The 27,998-nt window shown below is 43.9% G+C and overlaps 1 protein-coding gene and 1 pseudogene across 1 annotated transcript in view; both read left to right on the top strand.

Moving 5' to 3' along the window:
* DGUOK (deoxyguanosine kinase) overlaps positions 1-14,781 on the top strand; it is a 37,927-nt gene extending 23,146 nt beyond the window's left edge. Inside the window, exons 3-7 of the mRNA XM_012658209.1 lie at positions 2,707-2,879; positions 7,417-7,564; positions 13,277-13,392; positions 14,007-14,106; positions 14,531-14,781. Of these exons, the coding sequence (XP_012513663.1) occupies positions 2,707-2,879; positions 7,417-7,564; positions 13,277-13,392; positions 14,007-14,106; positions 14,531-14,557 (564 nt within the window). The 3' untranslated portion in view covers positions 14,558-14,781. The remainder of the gene's footprint in view (positions 1-2,706; positions 2,880-7,416; positions 7,565-13,276; positions 13,393-14,006; positions 14,107-14,530) is intronic.
* A 1,879-nt stretch (positions 14,782-16,660) lies between these two features.
* LOC105821471 lies at positions 16,661-17,184 on the top strand (annotated as a pseudogene).
* Positions 17,185-27,998: the final 10,814 nt, after the last annotated feature.

The raw sequence follows: 27,998 nt of genomic DNA, 5'->3' as shown, positions 1-27,998 counted from the left end.
ATTTTCTTTAATTTTTCCCTTGATTTTAACTGCTTTTTCATCTAATGAGTCCCTTGACTGGAACTCCTAGTTTTATCGTGAAACTTAGTTTATGTCCTAAAATACCTAGAGAAATCACATTATTTCTGTTAGATAATGATTCTCCATGGCCAGGGAGACACACACTTTATGAGAGGGGTCTTCCTCTGCTCATGTCTTTTTTTGTTGGGGGTGGCATTTCATCTCTCTGATTGGTCTGTGGTCTCCTGAGAGGGAAAATTGTTTCCTTGATTAGGTAGCTTTCTCTGAGCTAGGGATGGTTTGAAGTTGCAGGAAACCATTTTGGCCCCTGTTTGGAAAATTGTGTGATACAAAATTGTATTAATTGCTGTGAAGTGGAACACACGTGATACTACATCTCAATGTATCTTTCCAGAGGAAAGAAAGAAAAAGCAAAGAATACCCTACCAATATATTAATATATTATAATGTATATTAGCTCTCCTTTTAGCCTGCATGTCTTTTTATTTTTTGGTTTTTTTTTTTTCATAATTTTTTGCTTTTTTCACTTAGTTTTGGGAGAATTTCTTAACGTGATATTCTGTAGGGATCTTCTCATTCATTAATTAGGTTTACCACAGTATATAGTCTGCTAGTTATTATCTTCATTGGGTGTTTTATTTTGACAATTACATTTTCACCTCTAAGAATGTTCTTTTCATATTGTCCTTTTTTATGATTGCCTATTCTTGTTTTATCAATGAGACAGTATCTTGAATCTGAGATTTTTTTTGTTTTGTTGTGTTTTCTTCTGTTTGTGGCAACAGCTCTGTCTGAGCGCACAGATTGATCCCTCTCCTTTTGAATTACAAATATTTTTATATCCAATTGTTATTTCTCTGTTTGTATTTTTGGAGGGATGTTTACTTTTTTTTTGTAGCAAAGATGGATTCTTTCAGAAATTGTGTAGTCCCCTGTATAGCTTTTGTTCCAGAATAGTCTCCCTTTGGGAGCCCAAAGCCTGCAGGTGCAATAGCCCCCACCGTCAACCTACTACATCTGCTAGCACCATGTGCCACTCCACATGCCGTCTGTGAATTATGCTCAGGCCAAGGGCTGTGCCCCACAGTCTCTATTGACACCACAGGGACTTGAGGGGATTCAGATTTCTCCCCTGCTTGAACCTCCAGCTCTCAGTCAGGGGCCATTTGTGAGGCTGGGTGTGTTTGTGGGTTTGTGTGTTTGTGGGTCGGGGGATTGGAAGGAGGGAATTCCTGAATACACCTCCCATTAAGTGGTTTTCTGATCCACTCTACTCTGCATGCATTGCTGCTGCTGAAATTTTTCCAAGTGCCAGGACCCTTCTTTGGAATCTAAGGGTGCTATTTAGTCAAATTGGACTACTTATTGTTGTCTAATCTTTTTTCCCTCCCTGTATCGCTGTCTTCACCTGAAATGCTGTCTTCTTAATTGCCATTTCCATCTGTGGAAATTCTGCTCATCATTTATTTCCCAGCTTAATGCCACTTTCTTCCAGAAGCATCCCAAGATTCCCTCCACCATATGTGACTACCTCTTTGTCACATTTCTGCCTTACATTCTAGCTCTTTATATCCTTGGCACCCTCTTCCCTTTTGCGTTGTGAGCTCTTTGAGTTCAGGAACCATGTCTTGTTCACCTTTATATGGAGAGGTATTAGAATGAAGAGGTTAAAGGTTTGAGTCCCCTCAGTCCTTACTTGCCATGAGACCTTGGACAAGTAAGTGACTTAACCTCTGAGTGGATTTTCCCCTCTGGAAAATGGGCATAACAACAGTACCTACCTCATGAAGCCGTTTTGAAGATTAAATGAGATAACAGCACAGTGAAGGTTGAAATAAATGATAGTTCCTTTTTCTATATACCTTATAGCACCTGCCTTAGGTAGCACCTCATCCACACAGGCCTTCAGTTAATGGTGATTAGATCCAAAGTGCTTTTACACAAAAGTCACTTTTGCATTGAGTCAGTGGCAAATACAGAAATCAATCCAGGGCTCCTGGGTATCCCATACTTGTGCCCACGTGCACATGCCGAATAAGTGAAATTCTTCAAATTCCGTTTCATGAAATCTTTAGAATGAAGGGAGAGGGTTTTGGTTTTGTGTGTTTGTTTGTTTTAACAAAAAATTGTAGTGTTGTATGAAAGGAGAGAAGGTTAGCACTCCCCTTGACAAGGATGGAAGAGGCTCTCGGGCCTGTACAACACGCGTACAGTTAAGGCATTGCCACCTACTTCATGGCATCTAACCATCGTTATAAAAAAAAAAAAAAAAAAGAAACAAAAAATTGTAGCCTTTCTATGAGAGATACAGAATTTTATTTGGTTGGTCGGATTTTCAAATAAGCAGTTGATTGTTAACTCCTCCCCAGACAGACTTTACAAATCCATCAATCAGTGATTGTGTTAGTTCTGTATATGGTTCTTCCTCTGCTCTTCCCTGTTATATTGAAGGTGGCATTCATCTCCTTCTATCAGCTTCTTGTCTAATAAGGTAGGAAAATCTCTTCCCTGATTATGTAACTTTGAGCTAGAGGATCTGATTGTATCTTTTTAGTGAAAGAAAACCTTTGTAATTCCGTCTCTCATTGATTAGTAAAACCTGCCTGCAGGAGGGGATGGGGGCATGTACCCCATGAAGTAAATATGCCTTCTAGGAAATTCTCTTCTTTTGTAACTCCCCTCTAGGCCTGTGCTGCCCAAAGTCTTGGAAACTTGCTGGATATGATGTACCGGGAGCCAGCACGATGGTCCTACACATTCCAGACATTTTCCTTTATGAGCCGCCTCAAAGTCCAGTTGGAGCCCTTCCCTGAAAAGAAGCCAGTACAGATCTTTGAGAGGTCTGTGTACAGTGACAGGTAAGACACCAAGGCCTCCATCAGTCACAAGCCCCATGCTCAATCCTGCCTATTCACTCTTCTTGCACAGGCCCTGCACTGCTCCAGTCATTGAAAATTGCACTTTAAGAAATTGTCATCCTTTTTATTTATTTATTTATTGATCGATTGATTGATTGAGACAGAGTCTCAATTCTAGCTATAAATAGATAATTCAGAGCACTATAGTCTTATTTAAGGGAAGAATAAATTCTTATCAATGGCAAAAAAAAAAAAAAAAAAGGTAATACCTCTAATACCTGTTGCCCGGGCTAGAGTGCCGTGGCTTCAGCCTAGCTCACAGCGACCTCCAACTGCTGGGCTTAAGCAATCCTACTGCCTCAGCCTCCCGAGTAGCTGGGAGTACAGGCATGTGCCACCATGCCCAGCTAATTTTTTCTATATATATATTTTTAGTTGTCCAGATAATTTCTGTCTCTTTTTAGTAGAGACAGGGGTCTCGCTCTTGCTCAGGCTGGTCTCGAACTCCTGACCTTGAGCCATCCACCCGCCTCGGCCTCCCAGAGTGCTAGGATTACAGGCGTGAGCCACCGAGCCCGGCCCGTCATCCTTTTTAAAGACAACACTATACAGATTTGTCCAGAGTTATAATTCTACCAAGTTCTCATATATATCAAGAAAGGAAATTGTGTTTTTCGTAAACTGAATGCATTGAATTTCTTACATGACCACTGATATTTTTCCTTATTTTTAGGCATAGAAGCAAGCTGATAGCTACCCAGTATAACCATTACTTGCTACAAGGCACACAGTAGACACTTTGGTGACAGTGTATGTTTGAGGAAACCACATGAATCAGTGGTTGGTTATCACCTTCAAGAAAACAATAGACAGAATTAAAATTTGTGTTCCTAAAACGATACAAGAGAGACACGTTTATTCTTTTTTATTCATCAAGAAAGGATGTCTAGGCAGAATTAGCACATTTGTGAAATTGGCTTCTGTCTCAGATTTAACCGTTTTTGACTCCTTACGTGGAAGGGCTTATTTCTGGCCAGAGTCTGTAGTGGACATAAGTGCCTGTGTCAGGTAAGGTGAAGGACATCATCCTGACCACCTGAGGGAGTGAGATGTGAAGTCATTTTTAATGAAGACTAGCAGCTAGTCACTGGGAAGTGACTAGCACTAGTTCACTGGGAATTGAGCCCGTCTGTTCCAGAAGAGCTAGTCCACGCAGGCTTCAGAATTCCTGGCTCTGCACGGAGACCAGGCTGTGACTTGTGTTTAAGCTGCCTAGAAATGACATTACAGTGGCTTGATCTGGACACTACTGAGGTTTTTCTTATTTGAAGGGTATGAATGACCTATGTCAGTGGAAATTGGTGCATTTTTGCTGTCCATTCACTGTGCAAGACACTCAATTGGTTATACTTTTAATTCCCAATTAGACAAACTAATTCTATTTCTTAGTGCTCCTATAAAGCCTCCTGGAAGGAAAAATAAGGGTATATTTATAAATGTGATTTTTCTGACTTTACCTAAAAATCATGGAAGATATGTAAAACAAACCCTACAGGCTACACATTCCTTCTCTACATACCCCCAAAAGATCCTACTTTTTATAAAAACTAAATGTGTGAACCACAAATGACTGGGCTGTAGGCTTTAGTTCTTTTTCAGCTGTTGGATATGCTATTACCTGTTTTCCTCTCTCCTCTCCCAAACCATTCCTCTCAGACTAGGAAATTGAATTACCTGGCTTGCTTAGAGACATCCATAGTCTGTCTTTTGATTTCTAGACTCTCAGTGAGGTAGGCATGTGAGACCCTCAGAGGAAAACAGAAGTAGAAATGCTTTTTAAATTAGAAATGTGTTAGTGTTACAGCTCTTTGAGAATTTGTCTAGCAGGTTTTCCGGTCTTTACCGGAAGACCCAAAAAAAAGAAATGTGTTAAGAAGCTACATGTATCTTAACATTTACTTGTAAAGGAAGAGGTAAGAATTGATTACACTCTGGGCAGTTACAACATTTTAACTACTTTCTTCAGAGAGGGCATTTTTGAGACAGAAACTAATTACAAATTCTAATCCGGAGGGTAATTCGGACCTTGTTTGCCCAGCACAGATTTATTGACTGTCTCCTATGTTCAGGCACCAGGCCTGGCCCTAGGGGGACAGCAGTAAGGCAGACCCAGTCCCTGCCTTCACATGGATCCTAGTCTAACAGGACTGAATATATGCTCACAGCTGTGAGTAGATTATGGGGAGAAAGAAATTGAAGTCTTTTCTGTTTGACTTAAAGGAAACACTAGCACATAGTTTTAGAGCAGAGGTCCCAACTCCTAGGTCCTTACGGCCTGTTCTTCCCTGCCGCCCCTGCATGCTGTCTGAGGTAGTTCTCTCCCCATTAGCTCTCAGCACAGCCCCTTCTACCCACTCTCGCCCCAGCCCCACCAGCTTAGGAGAAATAAAGGAAGTACTCATTCTCCAGAGGCAAGAGCCCCCCACCTCTTTTTTCTGAGACAGGATCTCACTCTGTTGCCCAGGCTAGAGTGCAGTGGCATCATCACAGTTCACAGCAACCGCAAACTCCTGAGCTCAAGCTATCCTCCTGCCTTAGCCTCCCAAGTAGCTGGGACTACAGGCACGTGCCACCATGCTGGGCTAATTTTTCTATTTTTTGTAGAGCCGGGGCTCTCGCTCTTGCTAAGGCTGGTCTCAAACTCCTGACCTCAAGCAATCCTCCTGCCTCAGCCTCCCAGAGTGCTAGGATTACAGGCGGCAGCCGGGAGCCACCATGCCTGGCCTAGACCTCCTTTTCTTTTTTTTTTTTTGAGACAGAGTCTCACTCTTTTGCCCGGGCTAGAGTGAGTGCCATGGCGTCGGCCTAGCTCACAGCAACCTCAAACTCCTGGGCTCAAGCGATCCTACTGCCTCAGCCTCCCGAGTAGCTGGGACTACAGGCATGCGCCACCATGCCCGACTAATTTTTTTCCATATATTTTTAGTTGTCCAGATAATTTCTGTCTCTTTTTAGTAGAGACAGGGCTCTCGCTCTTGCTAAGGCTGGTCTCAAACTCCTGACCTCAAGCAATCCTCCTGCCTCAGCCTCCCAGAGTGCTAGGATTACAGGCGTGAGCCACCGCGCCCGGCCTATACCTCCTTTTCTAAGGGCTTATTAACAAATCTTTAATTTCTCTTTATAACATCTTAATTTCATCTCCTACTTTTCTTGTGAAGATGCTGAAAACATTTTTCAGAACTTGAGTTATAAACATCACTTTTCCTTTGTTGCCTTCAGCTAGACTATAGTTAAACCGTTCCATACTGGGAAAAGTTCGTGTTTCAAATTAGGTTCTCTTCATAGCCTAGCAAAAAAGCAGTTATAATAACAACTAAGATATCTCCAATACTATTTCACTCTTCTAAGCACTTTATGAGTATTATATACAAGTCATCACATAACAGTCTGAAAGAGTTTAGGTGACTTGCTCAGGGTGACATAGCTATGGAATGTTATAGCTAGGATCAGACCCTGGAATGTTACTCTGGAACCTTTTCTCTTAGTGGTGACACTCACAGCCTTGTAGCCTGCATTTCCCTGAGCCATTCATACACAAAAGATTCTGAGTTTTATTTTCTAAGAAGTGGCCAATTGCTGAGTGTTGCCTTAGAAACTGAAGCTCATTGTTTAGAATATAAATTGTGTTTTGTATTAAGATGCCTGAAGTTTCAAAGCAGCATATACCCTTCTGAAGCTGCAGTTTCTGTTTAGCTCTGATTTCCTATTTCCCAGATGCCCTTTTAGTTGTGGAAGTAAGCAAGGGTCAAAGTTAGTTTGATTTTTAGTTTTAGTTTTCTTTTATCTGAGTTAGAAGCTCAGCAGCAGAAGAAGCAAGCAAATAAGAGCTCATTTGTACTTTGGAGGAGAGTCTGCTTTCTTGGTAACACTGAAGTTAATAGGAAATGCATTTCCTCCTCCATAGATAATACCACGTAAAAGTAGGTCCTTCTCCACTTCTCAACTAGACAAAAAGATGGCTTAGCAGCTTGGGGACTTAGACACCCTCAGTCCTTAAGTGAAATGTAGTAGGTGGCTTTGTACTGGATTCACGTGGATTTTTTTGTTTTGTTTTTGTTTTTGTTTTTTTATTTGGGCCTTGCAATAATAATAATAATAATAGGAAATCTCAAAATTTACCTGTACCATTTGCTGTATGTTCCAACTGTTATCTAGTAGGGAGGATTGTTAGGGACCAATGATTTCTCTTCTAGTGTCCCCTTTCTTCCAGTGAATTAATCCACCTGGAAAGGTATGATTTCAGCTTCTACAGTCTAGATGCTATTTCCCATCTTAGTATTAAACAGGGAAGGAAATGTAGGTTAAGAATTCACATTTCTTAAGGATTGATGAGGAGCTAGAAAGGTTAAGTGGTTTGAACAGAGATGGAATAAGTTGGTTATTGATTTTTCTGCTTCTCTCTGTCTTGTGCCTTTCATTCCATGTCCCATTCTCCCTACCTCCCCCCCATCCTCACCCCACTTATGTTTCTAACCAGGTATATCTTTGCAAAGAATCTTTTTGAAAATGGTTCCCTCAGTGACATCGAATGGCATATCTATCAGGACTGGCATTCTTTTCTCCTGCAGGAGTTTGCCAGCCGGCTCATATTACATGGCTTCATCTACCTCCAGGCTACTCCCCAGGTAACACAGAAGCTAAAACCTTGGACTTTAGGGCCATGTGAAACCTAAGTGGTGACATTCTTCAAGCCTCTGATTTTCTGGTTGGAGAAATAAGAGTGTGGGCATTACCCAGTGCATAGAGAGCAGTAGGTGAACATCCTCCCATCCTGGCATTGAGCACCCTGCTTCCCACAGGCTTTGTGCAGCAGAGTGCTAAGGCATTTGCCTGTGCGTAGAAGGGTCCCTCTTGATGTAGCAACAGCACAGAGCAAATTGGGCATTATCTTTATCACTCAGGGTTTGCAGGTTGAACACTGACCTGCAGCCAGTTGCCTCAGCTCCTCCTTTTCTCTAACTGGGTCATCAGCATCTGTAGTGGCCTTGATGGTTTCCTGAATAGGATGTGGGGAGAAAGAGAAGGAGGGTTTCCTTACCTCATCTTGATACTGCTCTAATTTATAACCCCTTTTTGAACCTTTGTGCCATTGGCAAGGCAGGATGTACTACAGAAGTTGTACTTTGTGACTCTCTGATTTGGACTTCGGAGCTAGCCTGGCACATAATAGGATGATGTCATGGCAGGAGCACTGAAGTCTCCGGAGAGAGCAATGGTCCTTGGCCTCTGCTGACTGGCAGTGACCTTGGGCAGCTCCTGGAAACCTTTCCACTAGTGGTGTCCTTGTTTGTAAAAATCCACTGGCTTGGACTAGATATCTCTGAACGGTCTTCTGGAGTTGGATTCTGAGTCAAGACAAGAGGTATTTTTTGAGAGATGTATTTCTTTCAGCTTTTGAGACATACATCCACTATATGGTCAAATGCCAGATATACCACATAATCTTAGAAGGAGGGAAAGCCGTCTTCCATCTGGAGGCCATGCTTTTTAGAGATGGGACTGAGCCTGTGGGCAGAAGGGGGCCTGAGAGCAGACTGAGCAGAGTCAGAGTAAGAGTAGGAGAGCTCCCGCCACACAGACTGCAAACAAGGGCCTTGCCTCAGGAAGGTGGCAGCCAGGAAAGAGGCCCTTGAGTATGACTGGGGCCAGATATTGAGGGTCTTTGTGTTGGGAGTTTCTGGAGATTGTGAGGTAAAATCTAGACCATAGGAGGGAATAAGGGATTCTACAGAAATAAATAGGATCTAAGGTTTAAAGTGAAACTGAACTAGAGATTCAGTGAGGCCAGATGGCCGAGAACCTTCCATGAAAGGAACCAAGCTGGCAGGGCGTGGTGGCTCACCCTATAATCGTAGCACTTTGGGAGGCCAAGGCAGGAGGATCGCTTGAGCCCAGGAATTTGAAGTTGCAGTGAGCTATCATGATGCCACTGCACTCTAGCCCAGAGCAAGACCTGTCTCAAAAAAAGAATCAAGCTGAAGTTAGATGCATTGATTGCAAGCTGACCAGGTGGGTCATGTTTATGTGACTTCTTTTAGTAGTCTTCATTGCCTGGGAGCAGGAGTAGAAGAGGCAAACTATGAAGGTGATTGTACTTTAAGGGTAGGGATTGGTGTCAGTGATTGGGGGAAGAGGAGTCCCCTCCTGAAGCGGACAGCTTGAAGTAGCTGAGTGTAGTGTTCAGGGTGAGAGAGAAGTCCCTGGGCCTCATGAGGGCTTATGGCCTGGCCCAAGAAGGGATGAGAGTGCTGTGGAATTGTGCTGAGTGAAGATTTGGTTGGAATTTGAAGAGGTGACAGGTTTCCCATGGGGTTGTCGGTTGGCTGTGCTAAAAGAAGCAGGAGGTTGAGCATTGGGAGAATTCAGAGTACCGACCTAAACTTTTCCAAGAGAAACAGAACTTCAGCGCAATCAACTTGGTGCCATGAAGACAGTGTTGGGAAGGAGCAAAGGAGGAAGTGGGCTGACTCATTCCTGGGAGTGTAACAGGCTGCGTGGCCAGCTGCAGAGCCTCTTGTTTCTGGGGAGTGCAGGTTGGACCGGGACACTGAGACCCAGCAAGGAAAGGAAGAAGGTCTTCCTTGCTTTTCTGCTTTGTGTACTTTGAATGACCTTGTGAGAAAGGGACAGGGATGGTGTCTTTGTCCATTTTCTGTTGCTATAATGGAACACCTGACACTGGGTAATTTATCAAGAAAAGAGGTTTATTTTGGCTCATAGTTCTGGAGGCTGGGAACTCCCAAGATTGGGCAGCCGCATCTGGTAGGCCTCTGGTGAGAGCCTCATGCTGTGTCATCACATGGTGGAGACTGGGCACATACAAAAGTGCAAAACATGAGGGGCAGCCCTGCTTTATGACAACCTGCTCTCTCCATAACCAGTTCAGTGCTCCAGAGTACTCACTCCTTTAAGAATTAACCCAGTCCTGGGAGAGTGACATTAATCCCTTTTAATGACCTAATCACCTCTTAAAGGTACGACCTCCCAACACCGACACACTGGGGACCAAATTTCCAACACGTGAATTCTGGGGTACACAAACCATAGCAGATGGCAATGGTGATTATTATTATCACTGGGGGGCTGATTTATCTTTTTGTAGAGGCTGATTGAAGTATTTCAGCTGGGGTAGCATGAGGGGAATTGAAGGATTATTGCAACTTAATGACAGAAAAGAAAAATAGCTTATTCATTTTGGAATTAGATGGGGATTTTAGTGCTATTTTGATAGCATTAGATCCAGGGACCCAGGTATGCTCATATTCCTTCCCTGAAGCCACTCCTGACCTCTTCTGTGAAATTTAGAGGTAACTATACCCAAGGGAAGAGCAGAACAGAAGTTAAAATATTTCTATGTAAAAAGTTGTTCAAGTATCTAATAGTCTAGTGCAGAGCCCTGGTAAATACTGAGTTTACAGAATGTAAGGTGTGGGACTGCAAACCAGTACAACGTAAAAAAAAAAAAAAAAAAACAATCTGAGGTGAATCTCAGTAGGGCCTTCTGCTCCTTTCCACCCATTCTTCTCTAACTTCTAAAAAGTAAGCAAGCTGGCAATTAAAAAAAAAAAAATCAGAAATGGCTGGGCTGTAGTGTTCCCACAACCAGCTCCGTGGAATCAGGAAGAGAGTATAGCTAGCCAATGTGCCTCAAAAAGCCAGGCCCTGCCTGGGACTGTCACAGCATGGAAACAGCATGCAGATGTACTGGAACAAATGGCACCTGGGTTTGGAGCTTGAGGGTACAGTGGCAGTCAGGGTCCAGTTCCTGTCCTGTCTCTCACTCCAATCAGAACAGCAGCTTTTCTTCCTGGGTGGGACAGGTTTAGAAGATTGGCAAAGGGTCCCTCCCCTGCCATTTGCAGCTACTCTGTCTTTCCTGCTCACAGACAGGTGTGTCTTCCCACAGAGGGGAAGAGGGGCCAGACTCAAAGCACTGTTTGCACAGTTGTTTTTGTTTGTTTTCTTTTGGGGTATTTTTTGGTTTTTTGTTTGTTTGTTTGTTTTTGAGACAGAGTCTCACTCTGATGCCCAGGCTAGAGTGCCATGGCATCAGCCTAGCTCACAGCAACCTTAAATTCTTGGGCTCAAGCGATCCTCCTGCCTCAGCCTCCTGAGTAGCTGGGACTACAGGCACTCATCACCATGCTGGGCTAATTTTTTCTATTAGTAGAGACAGGGTCTCGCTCTTGCTCGGGCTGGTGTCGAATCCTGAGCGATCCTCCTGCCTTGGCCTCCCGGAGTGCTAAGATTACAGACGTGAGCCACCATGCCCAGCCGGCACAGGATTTTTTTAAAAATGAATTTGTTGTAACCTTATGAGTAAAACAAGAATTATACCAAATGCTCAAAATAGGAGTTTACTTAGACTTCTAGGGGGAAAGCATTTGCTCTGTTAAGCAAATTAATAGTAAAAAGGGAAATGTCAGCCTGTTTTAATAGGAGATCAATGTAGCATCAATGTTTGTCTAAAAGCAATGAATGAATGATTATAAATAGCTTTTGTAAAAAGAATTGCTCTGCCTTTGTGTGTACTTGAAAACATAAAGCTATATTTAAAAACATATATATTTGCACTAATTCAGGCATTTTTCTCTCCAAGAAAGTTAAATAGCTTTGCTATGTTTATAAATCCTAAGCACTCTGGGAGGCCGAGGTGGGAGGATTGCTTGAGGTCAGGAGTTCAAGACCAGCCTGAGCAAGAGTGAGACCCCATCTCTACTAAAAATAGAAAAAAAAATTAGCCGGGCGTGGTGGCGCACACCTGTAGTCCCAGCTACTCGGGGGGCTGAGGCAGGAGGATCGCTTGAGCCCAGGAGTCTGAGGTTGCTGTGAGCTAGGCTAATGCCACGGCACTCTACCTTGGGCAACAGAGCAAGACTCTGTCTCCAAAAAAAAATAGAAATCCTAAAGCTGCCTTGCTGCTGGTAATATACATTGGTTAACCACTAAGGAGGCACTTTAGCAATATATTAGCAAGTACACATTCCTTTTGGTCATAAATGAAATTTATTTATACAATTTCATTTGCTTAGAAAAAAGATAACAGGGAAACAGCAAAGACCCCAAGTCTTTGGGAATATTGTATACTACATTGGGGAATTAAGTTTTAAATATTTCAAAGAGGGAAGTCCTAAATCAGTGGGTTAGTCCATCTATTCTTCCAGCACAGACAATATTGAATAATGAAATGTTTGCCAGGCAGAGAGAGGAATGAGGGCAACTCAGGCAAAACAAACATCTGGAGCAAAAATTTTGAGGTGTGAGAGAGTTTGGTACGTCCCTCGGGAAGGAGGTCAAATCTGGTTAAAGCAGTGAGTCCGGGAGAAGAGCTAAGGAAGTTTAGGAAAAGTAGGAGGGGTGACCCTGTGTGACAGGTAAAGGAGAATACATCTTTCTGTGCTTTGCACTTTCCTACCAGATGAATGCAGCATAGAATTATATGCACTCTGCAAAGGGGGAGGGAAGGAGAGTTAGTCTCAAGCCTCACTTTTTTTTCCACTACTTTGTTTTATCTTTGACCTATGCAATTTGCATTCTACTCCAGAGTACATTTGGTATGATAGGAAAGAGACGTTTCAAATTACTACTCGTACTTCTCAAACCCTGGGGGTTATGACTATAGGCAGTAAGGAGCCTGTGAAGTATTTTAAGCAGAGAACATAATGCTATTACTTTGCAGTACTATGGAAGGGTGGACTGGAGGGAGGGAATCGCTTTTGCCAGGAGCTTGACATGCCCTGCCTCAGTGAATCTTCACAGTGTCCTGTGGGTGGGTGCAGGATGAGGAGATGGAAGCCCACAAAGATTGCACCGCTAGTACATGATGAAGGCAGGAATTTACTCCTGGACTTTCTGCCCTTAAGGCCTGTGCTCTTTGCATATACTTCTCTGCCTCCAGGAAGCATAGAGTCAGGAGGCTCTTTCCGCAATCTACATGAGAGGGGATGAAGACCTGACTGGGGCAGAGGTGAGAGGAGAGGCAAGCAGAGAACCAACTGGAGAGAGATTAAAGAGAATTTAGTGACTTCCTGAATGTGGTTGGGAGGAGGAAAAGGAAGGAAAATTCAGGTCCCTGCCTTGGATGACTGAGTGGATGATGTTTGCCCATAACCAGTTTAGGATGCTACAGAAGCCTGTTTAAGAGCAAGTTTAAGGTGGAGGTGGAGAGAATGGTATAGATCCTCCAGTTAAACAACAAAACAGGACAGCAGAAGCAAAGTCATGGCTTATAATGCCTGAGATAGACATTGTGAGTGGGTCTTCTGAGCCCCCCAAGATTGCATTGTCACAGTCAAAACAGCAAATGAGCTCACTGGGATCTGGGGATTGTCTTTTAGGTTTGCTTGAAGAGACTACACCTGAGGGCCAGGGAGGAAGAGAAAGGAATTGAGCTGGCCTATCTCGAGCAGCTTCATGGTCAACACGAAGCCTGGTTTATTCACAAGACAACTAAGTAAGTGGAAAAGAGAGTGTTATCAGACAGAGACCTGCCTCCCTACAGCCAGTTAAAAACAAGAAGTTCACCAGGCAGCCCCATAAGAAAGTTCAGAATGTACTGGAAGTGGCTGGAAATGTCAAGCATTTTCCAACTCAGAAATTTAATATCGAATATAATCTGTACATTCCAAGAAACTTTTTATTAGATTCTATTTCTCCAGCTTTTTTTTTTTTTTCTTTTTCTTTTTCTCTTAACATTTCCCTAGATGTAACATTGTGATTGATGGTGGTAGTTGGCTCAGGGTGAAGGGCTGACAAACTTTAGAGAAATGATCAGTTTTACTAAGTTTACATTCTTAGTTTCTGCCTGTCCCCCCTCAGGCTTGGTTGGCTGTCCACTTAAAATGTTTGGAGCTCTGACCTTTAGTATCACTCTCAAGACTAAAGAGAAATCTCAACCTTTCTCTTTCTAGCCAACTTGATTGAATTCATTTTTTAAAGCGCTGTTCACATGCAGTTTTATTGAGAAGCCACATGAATTTAGATCTATTCTCAGCTTGGTGAGTATTTGAAACTTGGCTCAAGTTTCTTTTCTTTTTTTCTGTCCCCAAATGTTCATACTTCTTATAGGCTCCACTCTGAGGGTATGCTGAACATTCCAGTGCTGGTATTGGATGTCAATGATGATTTTTCTGAAGAAGTAACCAAACAAGAAGAACTCATGAGCAAGGTGGGTTTATCTTTCCAGCCTTTGCTTCAAAGTTCAGTATAATGATTCTTGTGCTTTGCATTTCAAATTGCATTTCATGCTCCAAAGCCTATGGGATCTTGTACAAATTACAAATATAATCCCTATTCTCTAAAGTATGAATATATTGGGCTAATAATTGTTAAATAATTGACTTGTAACACATGCTTGCCAGCTGACTTTCTCCTCTAAGGTATTCTAAAACTAAGAAAATTAGACTTCTGGATTCTATTCCCAACTCCGCCACTTGCTATATGACCCTGGCCTGCTCGCATTTCTTCTCCGCGCCTGTTTTCCCTTCCTAACAAAAACCTCATGGGCTTGGCTACATATGCATTGTGGGTAGACTATTTGAACAGTCTGTTAAATGTGAAATTTAACTTTTGATTTTTTCTCTTTCCCACAGGTAAACACCTTTGTAAAGAATCTGTAACCAATTCCATAATGTTCTGGCTGTGATCTGGGCTCTCTGAGGTTCTGAAGCTAGAAAAATGTTGCATCTTCCACCCAGCTTTCTACCCCTAGCGTCTTTCACCCCTAGAGTACTCTAACACTCAGGGGGTTGGTTTGTGTTATCTTCAGGCTTTGCCAGTGTCTTCTTTTATATCTCAAGGACTTTGAAAATAAAGTCTACTTAAGTTTTGCTTATTTTTCTAATCCAGTTGTTCATTTATTTCAGCATGTATCTCTTGGTACCTGCTCTGAACTCCCCTCTGGACCAGCAGTTTTCACCTGAGGAAAGCATTAGCCTTTCTTCTTGAATCCTTTACCAATCAGATTTCCTGTGTGTTCACTTATTCCCTCTGACATTCCAGGGTAGGGATTGCTCCCAGAACCCTCAACCAAGCCCTGCCATGCATGAAGGGAAATAGAGTGGTTTAGGAGTGGGGAGGAGCTTAAGTATGAGCCCCCAGGGCTAGGAAATAGAGCCCAAACTCCAGGAAGTTTCTTTATCTCCTCTCATCTGACACTCATAGTGTGGGGCATAAGGGTGGGGGATTTAGTTTTTTGTCCTAGAGATAAAGAACCCAGCCAAAAGAAAGAAAGGGACAGAACATCAAGAACCCAAGAGTTTAGCATCTAACACATTTAGAGTTGGTTGTCCTGGCATTCTGGCTTACTCTAAATACCTTACCCAGTGAATTTCAGATGACCTTAATGGAGCAAATCTCTGTGCAGGAAAGAAACAAAGAAAATAGGTTTTGTGCTGCTCTTCAAGCTTAATGGACAATTTATTCTTTTTTTTTTTTAATAAATAATCAAGGCACATGCCACAATATCTGGCTAATTTTTATATTTTTAGTAGAGACGGTGTCTCACTCTTGCTCAGGCTGGTCTTGAACTCCTGAGTTCAAGCAATCCTCCCGTCTCAGCCTCCTAGAGTACTAGGATTACAGGTGTGAGCCACAGTGTCTAGCCAACAATTTATTCTTAAGGGAGGAAAATACTTGGCTTTGTAGATTGAAGTGCTCCATTGCCAGAAGCTTGCAGATCCATGATTCACCAGATTTCCTGTCCTGAGCCCTTGGCAGTTCTGCAGGTGAGTGTCCCAGGAGATAGAAATCTGTGTTTCTGTCCTTTATGCTTTGAGAAAGCAAGTGTGAGATTTGTTTCTAACAAATACGTAATATAGGCTGGGCACGGTGGCTCACACCTGTAATCCTAGCACTCCGGGAGGCCGAGGCGGGAGGATTGCTTGAGCTCAGGAGCTTGAGACCAGCCTGAGCAAGAGCGAGACCCCGTCTCTACTAAAATTAGAAAGTAATTAATCGGACAACTAAAAATATATAGAGAAAAAATTAGCCATCCATGGTGGCACATGCCTTTAGTCCCAGCTACTTGGGAGGCTAAGGCAGGAGGATGGCTTGAGCCCAGGAGTTTGAGGTTGCTGTGAGCCGGGCTGACTCCACGGCACTCTAGCCCGGACAACAGAGCGAGACTCCGTCTCAAAAAAAAAAAGAAGATGTGTTTTGGAAACAGTGGTTTTATCTATTTAGCTTTAAAGAGGCCAAATATTTAATTCCCATTTACTTTTCCAGAAAACACTAATGTAAAAGTCACCAGTAGACCTAGAGTAAGAGCACTAGACCCCCATCCTTTATTCATGTCTTCATTTATCATCAAATATTTGAGTATCTGCCATATTCCAGGTACCAAGGAGATAATAGTGAACAAGGCAGACCCTTGTCCTTCTCTCACAGAACTTGTCATCTAATAGAGAAGGTGATAGATACCAAACAAAAAATTGCAGGTGTGGTCAGGATTTCAAGAGAACTATGGGTGTACTGTGGGAGCCTATAACAGAAGAAGCCAACATAATCTGGGATAATCCCCCTAAGAAAGCGACAACTATTCTGAATTCTGAAGAATGAATAGGATAGGGCTTTCAAGCAGAGAAATAAGTCATGTGAGAATGAAGCATCAGGTCCAGATTGACAAAGCTGGAGGAGGATAGTAAATTTAGAATTTAAGAATACACTTCTCTCTTTCACATTCTTCACTTAGTTTTAAAGCCTGAAAATCGCCTTTTCACAAGATGGCGCTGAAGGCGAAGAAGGAAGCTGCTGCCCCTCCCAAAGCCAAAGCTAAAGCCAAATCAAAGGCTTTGAAGGCCAAGAAGGCAGTGCTAAAAGGCGTCCACAGCCACAAAGAAAAGATCCATATGTCACCCACCTTCTGGCAGCCAAAGACACCGGAGCTCTGGAGGCAACCCAAATATCCTCGGAAGAGTGCCCCCAGGAGAAACAAGCTTGACCACTATTCCATCATTAAGTTCCCCTTGACCACTGAGTTGGCCATGAAGAAGATAGAAGACAACAACACATTGTGTTCATTGTGGATGTCAAAACCAACAAGCACCAGATCAAACAGGCTGTGAAGAAGCTCTATGACATTGATGTGGCCAAGGTCAACACCCTGATAAGGCCTGATGGAGGGAAGAAGGCATATATTCGACTGCCTCCTGATTATGATGCTTTGGATGTTGCCAACAAAATTGGGATCATCCCACTGGCTAATTCTAAATATATGTATCTTTTCACCTTAAAAAATAAAGCCTGAAAATCTACAAATTCAGCATTTCTTTCCATTTGTAAACATTGCCTTTTAGAATGTAAATATCCTCTGGTATAGAGCCAACAACAGTTTCACCTGGGTAAAATAATTTGCCATTTTCCAAATTGGTAGCTGAGATCCTCTGTAGACAGAATACATTTAAATGAGGAGCAGTAATTTTGAAGCCTCTGGCCTTCTGGAGGGAGCCTTTAAATACGGGGATTAGGGTGACAGGAAGGCAGGATGAAATCTGAGCACACTTTGGATCTAAAAGGAGATGCTGAGGACTTGAGGTCACAGCAGGACTGACAGTATCTGCTAAGCATTTTGCCCAAAATGGTCCGTACTCTACAGTCAGGCCAGTCTGGGTTCTCACTCCATTTTTAGGCCATCCCCCAGAGTCAAATAACTCGGATTAACACATAAAAATTGGCCTGGCACCGTGGCTCACACCTGTAATCCTGGCACTCTAGGAGGCTGAGGCGGGTGGAACACTTGAGGTCAGGAGTTCGAGACCAGCCTGAGCAAGAGCAAGACCCCCCCCCCGCCCCCCGTCTCTACTAAAAATAGAAAGAAATTAATTGGACAACTAAAAATATATAGAAAAAATTAGCCGGGCATGGTGGCACATGCCTTTAGTCCCAGCTACTTGGGAGGCTGAGGCAGGAGGATTGCTTGAGCCCAGGAGTTTGAGGTTGCTGTGAGCTAGGCTGACTCCACGGCACTCTAGCCCGGACAACAGAGCGAGACTCCGTCTCAAAAAAAAAAAGAAGATGTGTTTTGGAAACAGTGGTTTTATCTATTTAGCTTTAAAGAGGCCAAATATTTAATTCCCATTTACTTTTCCAGAAAACACTAATGTAAAAGTCACCAGTAGACCTAGAGTAAGAGCACTAGACCCCCATCCTTTATTCATGTCTTCATTTATCATCAAATATTTGAGTATCTGCCATATTCCAGGTACCAAGGAGATAATAGTGAACAAGGCAGACCCTTGTCCTTCTCTCACAGAACTTGTCATCTAATAGAGAAGGTGATAGATACCAAACAAAAAATTGCAGGTGTGGTCAGGATTTCAAAAGAACTATGGGTGTACTGTGGGAGCCTATAACAGAAGAAGCCAACATAATCTGGGATAATCCCCCTAAGAAAGCGACAACTATTCTGAATTCTGAAGAATGAATAGGATAGGGCTTTCAAGCAGAGAAATAAGTCATGTGAGAATGAAGCATCAGGTCCAGATTGACAAAGCTGGAGGAGGATAGTAAATTTAGAATTTAAGAATACACTTCTCTCTTTCACATTCTTCACTTAGTTTTAAAGCCTGAAAATCTACAAATTCAGCATTTCTTTCCATTTGTAAACATTGCCTTTTAGAATGTAAATATCCTCTGGTATAGAGCCAACAACAGTTTCACCTGGGTAAAATAATTTGCCATTTTCCAAATTGGTAGCTGAGATCCTCTGTAGACAGAATACATTTAAATGAGGAGCAGTAATTTTGAAGCCTCTGGCCTTCTGGAGGGAGCCTTTAAATACGGGGATTAGGGTGACAGGAAGGCAGGATGAAATCTGAGCACACTTTGGATCTAAAAGGAGATGCTGAGGACTTGAGGTCACAGCAGGACTGACAGTATCTGCTAAGCATTTTGCCCAAAATGGTCCGTACTCTACAGTCAGGCCAGTCTGGGTTCTCACTCCATTTTTAGGCCATCCCCCAGAGTCAAATAACTCGGATTAACACATAAAAATTGGCCTGGCACCGTGGCTCACACCTGTAATCCTGGCACTCTAGGAGGCTGAGGCGGGTGGAACACTTGAGGTCAGGAGTTCGAGACCAGCCTGAGCAAGAGCGAGACCCCATCTCTACTATAAATAGAAAGAAAGTAGCCAAACAACTAAAAATAGAAAAAAAAAAATTAGCCGGGCACAGTGACACATGCCTGTAATCCCAGCTACCAGGGAGGCTTAGGCAGGAGGATAGCTTGAGCCCAGGAGTTTGAGGTTGCTGTGAGCTAGGCTGACACCATGGCACTCTAGCCCAGACAAGAGAGTGAGACTCTGTCTCAAAAAAAAAACCAAACCTTTAATCATGCTAATATTCTTTTAAAAGGTTGGTATCCAAATGCAAAGTGGCATCCTGCAACAGGAAAAGGACATTAGTGCAAAAACTAGTGAAATTCAAATCAAGTCTGGAGTTTAATTAATAATATAGTACCAGTGTTGGCTTCTGAGGTTTCTGTTTTGTTTTGTTTTGTTTTTTTATATTCTGTAAATTTTTGAACTTTGTACTGTTGGAATTGTTGCCCATTAAATGATCATTAGCTAACAGTCACTAAATTTACAGATTAAGGAAATTATATATAGAATACTGCAAAAACACAGTAAGAAGACTGACGTTTGCCCATTTCTGCTCAGAAGTCTCTTTACTCCCAAGCTTCATGTTGTCCTTTTGGCTACAAAATTTACTACTGTTTCTCCTCCTTTTGATCTTTCTTTGGTTCCCCAGTGCCAGACTTCTGAGTTTTGACAAATGTACCATGTGCTGTGAGATGTTAGCCTTGGGGGAAACTGGGTAAGAGGTATATGGAAACTCTCCGTGCTATCTTTGCAATTTTTCTGTAAATCCGAAATTGTTTCAAAGAAAAATTCACTAAAACAATGTTGGTGCCCCTTACAAGATGCTGACCAGCCTCCTTAAGTGGGTTTCTGGGGCCCTTAAACCTTCTTCTTTTACCCCTATGAATGAACAATCTGTTCTAGCTAAATGGTTTTATTTACTATCCTCTGAACAAAATTCGTGCCCTCCTAGTCCCTGCGTTTGCCTTAGCCATATAACCTGGTGCACTGATATGCCACCAAACAATTAGTCATAGTCCTTACTTGCAAACAGGAGCAAGTTACTAGTCCCCACAAGGTGGCTCATGCCTATAATCCTAGCACTTTGGGAAGCCAAGGCAGGAGGATCATTTGAGGCCAGGAGTTTGAGACCAGCCTGACCAAGAGAGCAACCCCGTCTCTACGAAAAATAGAAAAATTAACCGGGCATAGTAGCACATGCCTGTAGTCCCAGCTGCTCAGGAGGCTGAGATCACTTGAACCCAGGAGTTTGAGTTTGCAGTGAGCTATGATGACACCACTGCACTCCAGCCTGGGGGAAAGAGTGAGACCCTGCCTCAAAAAAAAAAAAAAAAAACCTAAAAAATAAAAAGCAAGTTACTGTGAACCTAATGAAGCTTAAGTTTTAGAGACTCATTTGCAAGTCACTGAGAAGGTCTAGTTTGGCTGTATGAGAATATGATCTCCCTGTAATGACTGCTGCTGTCACAGAAAATTTCTCATGGACTCAAGAGTCTAGTAGATATATCTGACTTGCAAGGCCTAGCCCATGTCAATGGAGAAGAAGCCAGACTCTGTAAAATAATTTAAAGAGGTTTATTCTGAGCCAAATTTGAGGACTATGACCTGGAGCCATGCCCAAGAAGCCTTGAGCAAATGGACTTGCTGTGGTTTTAAACATTTTGGAGAGACAGGGATTACAGGTAAAGTCATAAATCAATACATGGAAGGCATACACTGGTTTGGTTCAAAAAAGGTGGGCCACCTCGAAGTGGGGGGAGGTTTACAGGTTATAGGTGGGTTTAAACACTCTTTGACTTGTAATTGGTTAAAGATATGAAGCTTTTGTCTAAAGGCTTGGAATGTTTTAAGATAAGTAAGTCTGTTAATCAGAGAGAGGCTACCTACTGGACATAATTGTTGTGTAAATTGAGGACCTGAAGGTTCGTCTTGCATAGCCTTAGGCCTGTTAATAAGTTACAAAGGATATCTCCAAGAAGGGAGGGGGCATGATGAGGCATGTCTGACTTCCCTCCTTGTGGTAGGCAATTTAGTTTTAGGATATCCCCTTGGCCAGGAAGGGGTCCATTTTGTCAGCCAGTGGGGTGGGGGGGAGGGGTAAGATTTTATTTTAGTTCACAGCCACATGCCCTTGAGATGCCAAGTAGCTGCAAGGGAGTCTGGCAAAGACAGTATCTGACTTTCCCTTTTCATTGTGAGAGGTGGGCTCCACCCCCAACCAAGGTGAATAAGTCCCCAAACATAAGAAGGGGACTCATTTACTGATTCTCCACAAAGAATGGCAGATATTCACTACAGGAGGGTTTTCTAGAGCCAAAACTTACACTAGTAACCATTGGGCTTAGGTGACATTTGTGAAACTCCAGCTTAGTTTGGCCTGGAGGTTGCATTATACAGACTGTGTTCCCATATTTGATTCACTAGACCAAGGTCAAGGGAACTTCATCTCCCGAGGGCACTTGAATTAAACCTTAAAATGAAAAGGGCCAGCGAGACTCTGTCTCAAAAAAAAAAAAAAAAAAAATGAAAAGGGCCCATGTGCATGTCCTTAAGATCAGTTATGCAGGCCAGATGTGGTGGGTCATAGCTGTAATCCTAGCACTCTGGGAAGCCAAGGCAGGGGGGTTTGCTTGAGCTCAGGAGTTCGAGACCAGCCTGAGCAAGAGCAAGACCCAGTCTCTACTAAAAAATAGAAAAAAAAAAACAGCTGGGCAACTAAAAATAGAAAAAAATTAGCTGGGCATCATGGGGGTGCCTATAGTCCCAGCTACTCGGGAGGCTGAGGCAGGAGGATTGCCTGAGCCTAGGAGTTCGAGGTTGCTGTGAGCTAGGGTGATGCCACAGCACTCTATCTCGGGCAACAGCAAGACTTTGTCTCAAAAGAAAAAAAAGAGATCAGTTATGCAAAAGGGCAACATAAAGAGGCTGAGCCTGGTGGCTGGTACCTGTAATCCTAGCACTTTGGGAGGCCAAGGCAGGAGGATCGCTTGAGGCCACAGGTTGGAGCCAGCCTGAGCAAGAGCGAGAAACCCTCTCTACAAAAAAAATAGAAAAATTAGCCGGGCATGGTGGCACATACCTGTAGTCCAGCTACTCAGGAGGCTGAGGCAGGAGGATCGCTTGAGCCCAGGAGTTTGAAGTTGCAATGAGCTATCACGACGCCACTGCACTCTAGCCCGGGTAACAGAGTAAGATCCCGACTTAAAAAAAAAAAAAGACAATGTAGGGGAGGGTATATCCTACTCCCAAGGCTAGAAAAAGAAAGTTGCTGGGAGAAAGCCCTGTATTCTCTGTATCAGTGGTAACCCCATCATCCCTCAGCCACCCCAGCTAGAAAACCGGGAGCCTCTGACTCCTCCCTCTTACTCATCCCCACCATCCCGGCAATCATCTGGTGCTACCAATTTTCCCCATAACATTTCTCAGATCTGTCTGCTCCTCTCCTGGATCAGCCCCCCATGCAGGCTCTTTTTATCAAAGCAAACTGGGGTCCCTTCACCTGGTGCAGTATTTTTATTTGCAGGGTGCCATGCAGGAAGAATGAGCAGCTAACTCTTAAAACTTGAACTCCCCAAAGGCTTACAAGTGGTGGTTTTCAAAGGCAGGGGCACATTTCTGGCAGGCAAAATTGCAAATCAATACATGGAGGTTTTACATTGGTATGGCCCCAAAAGGCAAGATACTCTGAATTGGGATGGGCTTAAGTGGATTCAGAGATTCCTGGATTATCGCAAGGGAACCTTAAGATGGGTGTGACAGGCCCTGGCGGGGAGGAATGCAGAACAAAGAATGAAGGTCAGAGTCCAATTCCTCAATTCCCCCTTATCTGCATTTTCCGTCCAGTGGGGGTTTCTGAAAAACAACTCAAGAACGTACTTTAAGATGCCTTCCTTTAGGGAACAAAAATACTTCCTGACTCTGGCTCCCTTGGAGGGCCATTGTTCTCATCCGGTTGCCCATTCACTTTTCAAGTCTAGCCAGGTGTCCGGAACTTCCCTAAAGGAAATCAAGATTTTCCTTTATTTCCCTGCTTGGGGGTGGGGGAGGTGGGGGTGGGGTTTGGGCGTGGCGGGCCCCACAGAGTGGTCCCAGCTCCATGTCTCTGCTTCTTGCTGTGGCTCTTCCAAATCCCTACTCCAGCAGCCCTCAGCAGCCAGAGGGTCTCCAAGCGACACTTGGTGCCTCCAGAATATCCCTTTGGGTGCCTGGGGCCCTGAGCAGGCACACATCCTTCCAAACCCTCCTCTGTTTGAGTTTATATCAAACTGTCTCTGTCCGCCACACTCCTCGCTACTCTCAATTGCTTTTGCTCACGTTGCTCACTCTCCCTGGAGTGCCCTTCATCCTCTAAGCCCCTCTTCTTCAGCAATTGCCGTTTTCGGGAAGCTTCGGCTGACCCCGACGCCAGCCCTGTCGGGTGCCTTACCTGTGTGCCCCTGTTAAGTGCCTTTTGCATTTATCTTACTGTTGCACTTACCACGGATCATTGAAATGATCTCTTTCCCTGTGTCTTTATTAGAGCTCGGAATATGTCTTATCCCACTTTGTATCTCCAGCGCCTGGCACACTGGAGTGTTCAGTAAATACTAGACTAATGGAAGGAAGGAAGAAAAGGAGAGAAGGGAAGTAGGCTGAGCCTGAGAAGGGCCTCTTGTACTAAGCAATGAAGTGCCTCCCCCGTCTCCCCTGCCCTTACCCCTTTATGCTGCCAGCAACATGCTACACACTTGGGCTCTGAGCAGCCTCTTTGCCCCTGGACTGGATTATGTGACTATGAGATCCTTAGAACAAATGGTAGAAACAGAAGATGAAGTGTCTGAGTCCTTTGAATCTGCTCTCAGAGCCCCCCACTAGGTCATCTTGGGAGGCCACTTAGGAGAAAAATGTCTCCTGAGGAAGGAATTGCAAAAGACAGAAGAAGCACACAACCCCCACCGCCATCCCCTCCCCCAGTAGAACCGCAGCTTCCGCCAGGACTGCCCTCCTCAGACTTCTTTTACACGAGAAAGCTATACACTTTAAGCCACTGTTGTTTGGGATTTTATCTTGTGTAGAGCTGAGCTAATAGAGCCTGTGGCTCTGAGTTGCAGCTCTCTCTCTTGCCTAATTTGGGGCCCTGCTTGCAGTGCAGGTATGTGTCAGATGGGTTACAGCTAGAGACCCCAGGGAAATGTTACCTGGTACTGGAGAGCCTCTTCTGAAGATAAGTAGTTCCTGGGCCACCAGCACAGGCATGTGGGAGGACCACGGAAGGGGACTGGGAGAGCTGTATCACCTTGGGAAAATCACCAAGCCTCTCTATACCTTAGGTTCCTTGCTTTGGAAATAAGAAAGATGATCTTCAAGGTCCTGACAGTCTCGTGCTCAAAATACTTGCCTTATGAATGAATAAATAGCTTGGAATAGATGGAGGGCTTGGGTTTAGGCATCAGACAAACTTGGGTTCAAACCCTGGCTGGGCCACAAGCCAGCAGCACAACTTGGACAAGTTCCTTAACTTCTCCAGGCTTCTGTTTTCCTTAAATCTGAAACAGAAATTAACTTTGCAACTACTTTGTAGGGCTGCAATCAAAGAATTAGAAATACTGTAGACAAACTTCTGGGCACAGAGTAGCCACTCAATAAATGGAGCTACTAAGTGGGTGTGAGTGGAGAGGCAGAGAGAGCTGGACAGGCCTTCACAAAGTCTAGCTGAGCCGAGCCTTGAAGGATGAGGTGGGGAATGTTTTGGCAGGCAGAGTGGAAGGACGTTCCAAACAGGTGAGCAGCATGGGCAAAGGAAGAAATCTGCATGGTGTGATGGTGAAAGTGGGTGGTCCTGATGGGCGAGGCGGCGCCCCTGCGTGGCATGCAGGCAGACTGTAACAAGCTGCTTCCAGCTTAGGAGCTTCCTGGATCGCAGGGCATTCTAACTGGGCATTAAGTGAAGTAGGATTTTTAGAGCAAGAGTTGGGTTGAGGGTGGTTTGGAGTGAATGCCATGAGCAAAAGCAGGGAGCTGAGAAAGGGCCCTGTGTGTCTGGGGGCAGGAGGCTGGAGGAGTGGGCAACAGCCGGTGAGAAATGCTCAAATGTTTTAAATAGAGTGCTAGGCAAAGACAAGACAAGCCGGTCCAGCCACTGTTACTCACGCTGTTCTCTTACCGGCTTCTTTCAACACCTCTGTGTGGGCTTTGTCTTTGAGGCCAGAGTTAAAATGCCAGGGTCTGGAAGGAGCCTCTGAGGTCTCTTGAGTGACCCGGCAAAAGGGCCCGTGTGGGACTTGTGCTCAGAAGGTGGAGGGCTGGGAGGCAGGCAGGCATTCACTGCACTTCCTTCCCGCCTGGTGGCTGGCTGTGCGCCCTGAACTTGACCTCAGATGACCTGTGTGTTCCCTTCGGTTCCATTGCCAGGAGCAGTTAAGCTTCATCTTTGGCTTTTTTTCTCCTTCAAAGCAGGGACTTTGCCTCTGCTCAGACTGGCTTCTGCTACTCCAAAATCTCCGCATTACCTCGATAGGACCTTGCCAGCGGGGTGTCTGCTGTTGTTTCCTTCTGCTCAGTTTGGAATGGATGACTTCTATGGTGCTAGATCATTGTATAGATAAGGAAGTAAAGAGCAAGTGGGTGTGAGAGAGAGAGAGAGACAGAGAGAGAGAAATGTTGTCCCCCAGGTGGCACAGCTAGTTAACAGCAGAGTGGGACCAACCCAAGTGATTTGACTCTCTGGCCAGTGCTGGAAGTCCTGGCTGTGAGCTGCTTAACCCTGTACACGTCGAATTCATTCAGGCGTGGACACGTGAACCTCAGCTAACTTGCACATCACAATTAATGTCGATGTCTTGAAATCCTTGTGCAAAAAAGTGAGTTCTATTTAAAGCATTGTCTTTATTAACAACACCACTCTTGGATGTTCTGTGGATTGAGTTGGCGTAAAAAATAATTCGAAAAATGCCTGGATTTGTCCAGTGTCACTGATTAGTGGTTCCCTTAGGAGACTAAATCCAGCATTAGCCTCAGTAGGGTGGAAGGAACTACAGCAGCTTCTCCTTGGTCAAATTCGTAAATTATAGACATAGCATATTTATCAAGGAAAGGGATTGACTTCTAATCAACATACAAGCTAGAATTTGTTAGTCCCAAGTAGGCTGCTGTTGCTCAAAAACCTCTTCAGAATTACCTTTGGAGCCAGTTTATGGGTCCCAGCAGAGCCAGGCTCTGTTCACCATTCAATGAGAACACACTGAGCGTCTGTGTGCCAGACACTGGGAGTACAGTAGGTAGCAAGACAGACACACGTGTACCTTACAAGTGACCTATTTACTTAAAAAACAAAATATCTTACTGAGTTCGACTACCACCTTAATCATCAGGTTTGGTTTTAAAAGATATTTTTGGTGGCTTTCTAAAATTAAGCACCTCTTCAAAGGATGGGGAATGAATTCACTGATTGAAAATACTCAGAAAAAATATAGCTTAGACAAAGACAATCTCAAAAGAGGAATTCCCATGACATTTTAAACTATGGTAACACAACCTCACAAGCAGAAATTTAGATAATAATATTTATTTAGGAGTAGACATTCTGGGGTGTTTGTTAAAAATGCAAAGGTACATTTTCACGAGTACATAGTATTGGTTCCTGGAGGCCAGCCAATTCTCAATGCAGAAATGACCAAATGGCCTGAATCAACCCAGATCTATTGGCTGCTGTCCACTGCTCATAAGCCCTCTGGCTAGGACTGCCCCAGGCATCCACATTTGACAGCACCTACCTACAAGATCTCCAGATCAAATCAAATTACAAGACTGACACAGTTTAGAAACAAACGTGCTTATTTGCATGGGTTCCCACGTTGCCAGGGATATTCCATTGATATAATTGCTATCTTCTGAGTTTCCAGGTTCTAACAAGAACACATTTCTATGTGCTTTTTTGTTTTTTGGGTTTTTTAAATTTGAGACAGAGTCTCTTGCTCTGTCGCCCAGGTTAGAGTGCAATGGGGTCATCACAGCTCACAGCAACCTCAAAGTCCTGGGCTCAAGCAATCCTCCTGCCTCAGCCTCCAGAGTAGCTGGGACTACAGGTGCTCACGACCACGCCCAGGCTAACTTTTTTATTTTTGGTAGAGAGGGGGTCTCACTCTTGCTGAGGCTGGTCTCAAACTCCTGAGCTCAAACGATCCACCCGCCTTGGCCTCCCAGAGTGCCAGGATTACAGCGTGGACCACTGCATCTGGCCCTCTATATGTCTTCCATTTCACACAGCACTTCCTCATTTATCCTCTCATTGAAGCCACAACTCTTGTGGTAGACATTAAATATTCCCATTTTACAGACAGACAAACTACGGTTCAGCTAAGCGACTCACCTAAAGCACACAGCTAGAAAGGACCATTTATGGGACTTGAAACCAGACCTTGCAGTCCCTGCTCCAATGCTCCTCTGCAGGCGGGTGAGGAACCTGTGGCCTTGGGGCCACATGTGGACTTCTGGATCCTTGAGTGCAGGCTTTTGACTGAATTCAAATTTTACAGAAGAAATCCTCTTAATAAAGGGATTTGTTCTGTGAAGTTTGCGTTCGGTCAAGGGGCTGCACGCACTTGGGTATCTGAAGGGACACATGTGGCCTTGAGGCTGCAGGTTCCCCACCCCTCACCAAAGTCTCCATGGCTCCCACATGCTGTGGTTCCCTTGCTGCCTACATGTTGGCATCCCCACCCACATGGCATGACCTGCCTATTGCCAAGGATACCACAGGGAGGGCACTGGATCCATAGAACCAGAATCTCTGGAAGTGGGGCCTGGGCATCAGTATTTCTCAAATTTTTCTAGTAATTCCACTGCGCAAAGTCTCCATCATTCTGTTAGAGAGTTATCAAAATGTGCTTTCATCTCTCTCAAGTGCCTACTTAAAAGTGTTGATGTTCTACTTGTCTTCTTTTTCAAAAATGATTTTCCAGTTTTCAATTACAGAAATACTA

This window comes from Propithecus coquereli, unplaced genomic scaffold (genome assembly GCF_000956105.1).
Source record: "Propithecus coquereli isolate 6110/MARCELLA unplaced genomic scaffold, Pcoq_1.0 Scaffold578, whole genome shotgun sequence".
Classification (NCBI taxonomy): Eukaryota; Metazoa; Chordata; class Mammalia; order Primates; family Indriidae; genus Propithecus; species Propithecus coquereli.
The sequence above is the reverse complement of the archived record's forward strand: the minus strand, read 5'-3'. Positions and strand labels throughout refer to the sequence as shown.